This window comes from Sphaeroforma arctica (assembly GCF_001186125.1).
Source record: "Sphaeroforma arctica JP610 unplaced genomic scaffold supercont1.2317, whole genome shotgun sequence".
Lineage (NCBI taxonomy): Eukaryota > Ichthyosporea > Ichthyophonida > Sphaeroforma > Sphaeroforma arctica.
This window is the reverse complement of record NW_014038241.1, coordinates 283-6,221: the sequence shown is the minus strand read 5'-3', so window position 1 is coordinate 6,221 and position 5,939 is coordinate 283. Positions and strand designations below refer to the sequence as shown.

At 44.1% G+C, this 5,939-nt stretch overlaps 1 protein-coding gene across 1 annotated transcript; it reads right to left on the bottom strand.

Annotated features, from left to right (window-relative positions):
• Positions 1-1,017: 1,017 nt before the first annotated feature.
• On the bottom strand, positions 1,018-5,565 carry SARC_12458 (hypothetical protein; the record flags this gene model as incomplete). Its single annotated transcript, XM_014293435.1, has 5 exons — positions 1,018-1,208; positions 1,761-1,901; positions 2,519-2,683; positions 4,381-4,536; positions 5,211-5,565. 5 exons carry the CDS (start codon positions 5,563-5,565, stop codon positions 1,150-1,152), a joined length of 876 nt encoding a protein of 291 aa, XP_014148910.1. The 3' UTR covers positions 1,018-1,149.
• Between the last annotated feature and the right edge of the window lie 374 nt (positions 5,566-5,939).

Genomic DNA, 5,939 nt, shown 5'->3' with positions numbered 1-5,939 from the left:
ATGCTCTTTCTTTATGATACTGAAACTGCCATGCTGAAAGGAACAGCGATTCTTGTGTACTTCATCAATTTTAAAGTTTTATGCTTCGGTGGTTTATTAATGTACAGACTGCTGCCAGGATGTAAAGCAACACCGCACGTGCTTATGGCCGGCATTCTTCTTATGGGGCTGTCTCGACCTGTACAAGTGTTATGGATAGTTTCTACAATCGTATTGTCGTGGGAGCATTTGGTGCTATGACAAGCTGTGTTTCAGCTATGTCTGGCGACATTCTTCACCGCATTGCAGATATATGGCCTTGGAATACACCTCACGTTGTGAAGGAAAAGCAGGACGACTCCAGAGAATATTCAGCGAAGAAGATCCCGAGAAAACGAATACAGCCTCGACCGTTCTTGTGAACCCAGACGCAAGCTTTTTCGATGGGGTTGAGGTGCTCGAGCAACCAAGGATCGCAAAGCTGGTCAAAATTAATTCGTCTCCAACTGGACTTGTACTGTAGAAGGAAACTTACACTGTTGACGCTCTGGGGGTTACAATCTTTTGTGCCATAAAACTACCGACAGACAGTTAAACCGTAGTTCATATAATACGTAGGTGTACAGAGTACAGAAAAATACGATTTGACTTGGATCAATATTTTTTTTAGAAAAGAAGAACTAGGCCTCGTTACAAAATTCTGCTACGGAGGGCCGAAAATGGAAGTTCAGACAAGTTGGAGTTCTGGTTTGACATTGTAGTCTATAATCAAGGAAAAGATTCGGTTGACAAAACAGTATAATCCTAGCTCGGATCAACCGATCCGATACTGGACTAATAGTACACCGCAGTAGAACATGAGGGAGTTACCATTTGTAGTTCGAAAGCGCTGTACCATGCATCTATACCATGCATCTATACCATACATCCTATTCCAGTAAACAGTGACGACATGCAATTAGTTTCTGCTAATCAATAAAAAAAACGGTAGCATCCATCTTGTATGCCAAATAAACCCAGTATTCATTTATAGTCTTCCAGTGCACCATTTATTTACTATTGATATGATCTTCTTTATACAATTGATGATTTGCGTATATACTTCCAGTTTGCAAAGTAAATATCTTCTCCGGCCCTCATAGCCAAGAAGTACCGAAGTGCACTTCTGCTTCATGCCATCCCATAGGCAATACAGGTGTTGGCGTTTGTTGATTCTGTGATGGCTATATCTATTGGGTGACACATAATCAATATTGGTTAGTTGGCAGTATCAATGATGCTTTAGTACCAATGCAAAAGTGGTAGTGACTTGGGCATCATGTTATGTCCGGGCTCGAGGGATGCAGTGGGGTTTACTAATTAACAAATTTGTTGACAGTAATGATATACATCTATTGCTGAAGGTATGCCTACATGTGCTTAAGGTGGACAGTATCGAGGATGATCTTCATAGCTAAAGTAATCAAGGATGATATCTATGGCTTGCCACCTGTTTAAAGTTGGACGACTGTATCTAGCGTACTTTGAGAAGCTCACTACTTTATATGGCGTATTCAATTAAAACCACACTTGTCTATGCGCTTTAGAAGCACTGATGAGACATATACAAGCATACGAGATCACATAGGTCAAAAACCTGAAGAGCCCTTGGCGCACAGATGCTTCACAATACCAATGGAATACATGAATACGCATACGCACATGCACATTCTCACCTACAAACCTACAGACATGCATGTACATATACACGCGTATGCACGCATTAAATGCGTATCACACACCCATCTCAGCGTCGACGTCCTTTGCCGGTTGACGGTGCTTAGTGTGTGTGGAGCTGTGAGTGCACATGCGAGACAATGGGTTTCTGGTGGTCGAATCGTGCTCTGCGATATCTCCGGTGAACGATGTCACTCGATCACATGCTGCACCGAGGGGTATGGTTGCTCGTGTTTAATGATGATCAGATCACACGTGTTAAATGATGATCAGATCACGCGTGTTTAATGATGATCCAATCACACGTGTTTAATGATGTTCAGATCATACGTGTTTAATGATGCTCAGATCACACGTGTTTAATGATGTTCAGATCACGCACATACACTACACAATCGCGGGGTGCTGAGCGGCAGTGCTGGTTATTGGATATGGTCAGATGCACCTTTTAGGGTTCAAGGTTTGACAAAAGCCTAAGCATATGGACGGACTGGCGTCTTTAGAAAGTACTAATGTGCGCAATATCAATGTCCAGTTCACTATACGCGCGTGTGATTGAACGCAGTAGATCTCTCTATACCTACCGTAGGATATGAAAGCGTATACCTACAGGCATGGTCAAGAGAATACTAGACAGATAGACAGTCAGAAACAAGCGCATTTTAACTCGTACGTGTATCTGTATACCCAAAGGGCACTACATAGTCATGTACTCCAAAGCACATCCGATTCCGTGCTCTCATACACTTCTCTACCTGCTACAAAGACATACACACAAACTTCATCCCTACAAGGAACACGCCCCTACGTCCATCGCAAGTACCTGAGTGTTTGTGGCCGAATGGCTTGAGACTGAGGTCCGATGCCTTGCGCGTGCTTCCGGTGTGCGACCGCTTCCTCGGGCCCATTCCAAAGGTTGGGAAACTGCGCAGTATATTCCTCATGGATGGGGTGCGCTTCTTAATGGCTTTCTTATTGGGCTGACTCTCTGATGCGGAGTTGGATTGGTGTATAGGTATAGGTATGGAGCGGTAGATACGAATACAGAGTATGCAATACATTCGTGACTATCTATCTGCTATTAGTAACTCAGTACGTTCCGCATGAACTGTTTGTTCCTCTGGTACGGAATTGAGTTGGGGTATAGGTGTGTAGATGCAGAAAATAATAGGGTGTGTGTGACAGAGTCCTGTGGGGTTGTACAGTTGTTGCATTGCTTTTCTTGGCGAGTATGTGATGTGACTATCAATGTTTTTCTAATGGGGCTGTACAGCTCTTACATGGTGGTTGAGCCTACGCACACCATATATACTTATCAGAGAGGTGTATTTGAAAGATGCCTATGCCTGGTAAGATCGCACAAAAGACTCACTATAGTATATGGTGGCTATGCACAACCTTACTCACACTATATATACTTGTCATAGAAAAAATTGGTCGACTTTACTTTTACATATTTTTAAAAGTTAAGAGCTGGGCATTGATCTACGAACAACAAGGGTCAGATGACGATATCGGGGACAGCGGGATGAGTTTAACCAGAGACAGAACAGTCGCTATAAGTCTCGTATGATCTAGCACTACTACAAGGACCTTAGGGTTTAGAATTGTTCCAGAGGCAGGATATTCGTTACATGTCTTGTATAATCTAGCACTACCACAAGGACCATGCATAGGGTTTAGAATTGCCCCGGAGACAAGATATTCGCTACAAGTCCTGTATAATCTAGCACTGGCACAAGGAAACTAGGGTTTAGAATTGTCCCAGAGACAGGCTATTCGTTACAAGTCTTGTATAATCCAGCAATACCACAAGGACCTTAGGGTTTAGAATTGTCCCAGAGACAAGATATTCGCTACAAGTCTTGTATAATCTAGCACTACCATAAAGACTTTAAGGTTTAGAATCGTCCCAGAGGCAAGATATTCGCTACAAGTCTTGAATAATCTAGCACTACCATAAAGACTTTAAGGTTTAGAATTGTCCCAGAGACAGGCTGTTCGTTACAAATCTTGTATAATCTAGCACTACCACAAGGACCTTAGGGTTTAGAATTGTCTTAGAGACAGGCTATTCGTTACGAGGCTTGTATAATCTAGTATTACCACATGGAAATTAGGCTTTAGAATTGTCCCAGAGACAGGATATTCGCTACAAGTCTTGTATAATCTAGCATCACCACAAGGGGTGGGGTTTGTACAGCACTGCGCGGGGTGCTACATACACTCGTATGTGAAAGTGGACCCTGTCATCTCTTAGTAAGTTCCCCGGAATTTTATAGTGTGTTGGCTAATAAGGACACTTTGCAAGACAGGCAACAGTTGCAGTCACGCACGTGTTGTTTAGCAATGGACTGCCAGGACAGCACCCAGATAATACAAACTGTGATAATCCTTCTCTATAACCGGTTTTGAACCCTGAATCAGATGCAGCTATTAGGTATACACGTACCTGTCATCCATGTCCAATCGCACATCTGTATGTTGATACACACACACACACACACACACACACACACACACACATATATATATATATATATGTAAGTATATATATATATATACATACATACACACATACATACATACATACATGTATATTTATAAAAATATATATATGCTCTTAAGGGGGTATGGAGTATAGTATCACTCGTAGTACAGTTCGGTGTTACTGGTAGTACTTACCCAGCCTGTCAAGTAGATCGGGCATCGACTTGTTGACCGCAACCTTGGCCGTGTGACTGTCGGTCTTGGTTTCCGGACTCTGAGTACTCGCATAGGAATTCTCAGTCGTTGCTATATCTGTGCATGTATTTATATCATCCCCAGTGGTTGCTATATCTGTGCATGTATTTATATCATTTTTGCTATATCTGTGCATGTATATATATCATCCCCAGTGGTTGCTATATCTGTGTATGTATATATACATGCGCACGAGAGTGTGGTATTGGTAGTGTTTGAAGTCAGGCCGTCGTCTACAGTTTGTTTGGTTTGCGTAGTGGTAGGTACCAGCTACTATGCACACCACAGCCAAACGCGTCCTATCTACTCGTTCTACTGTCTGTGAAGTGGGCATATACTTCATCTTCTGTCAGGGTTGGGACAGCCGACAAACCCAAAGACCGGAACAGCACAATTCATGTCAGTCCATAGGCGACATGACAGGGTATGACCTGACCACGCAATACGGCCACAACAACCCCAATCGGACATTGCATAACCCAGTTAACATACCACACAGCCACAGAAAAACTCTTCACATCTGGCTGGATTCATTTGCAACCAGATACATAGAATATAGCACGTACGAACTTCCATGTGCTTGTCTGTATTTCCATAGGCATGTGCCAGTCACAGGAAACCCCTTCACGTCTTACTGAATAAATCTGCAGCCAGATACATAATATAGCACGTACATATATCCATGTGCGTGTCAGTATTTACATAGACATGTGCCAGCCCCAGAAAACATGACAACAAACAAAAACCGCACCGTACAGCACACAACTTACGCGTCGGCAGAGAGCCTCTCCTCACCCACGTATCTGTAGTGCTGGTGTGTTCCTTTCCACTCAAGGCTAACTCATCTGTAGTGTTGGTGTGTTCCTTTCCACTCAGTGCTTCTTCGTCATCAACCTCTTCTATCGTCTCGTCGCACGACCTGACAATTGAGGTATTGCTATGCCGAGGACTTACGTGCACATCCGCCTGCTCAGATATGCTGCCACCTTCCATATACGGCAATCTACAACCTTCCTTATTTGGCGTCTCACCCATACCTACATCTTCTACCGCAGTGGGACTATAAGCGGTTGCTAGGTTGCTACGTGTGCGTACTTCGTTGCTATGCACACTGTTGACGCTCATCTCCTGGACGCACTGACCCGTGCCCGAGTTTGCACCCGTTTCTGCACCTTGCACCTCATTTTCGGACTGCCCGTTATGTCTCCTAGCCCTGGCTGTGTCCCCATTTCCATTGCCCGTATGACCATCGCTCTGTGATGTGGTGCTTGATTGGCTGCTGTCGCTAGTAGTATCCGTAGTACTCCTGGGTTGGCTGGTGCTGTGGGTGTTGCTAGAGCTTTGCGCACTGCAGCAGCTCTCTTCCGAGATATCCCTACCCCTCTTATTCCCACCCCCTATATCCTCCGAGTGCGCTCCACCCTCCCTCACACCCGTGTGTGTGCCTACCCGTGTGTCTGACTGCGTGTCTGGGCTGTCGGAGCCATCTCCGGTGTTGT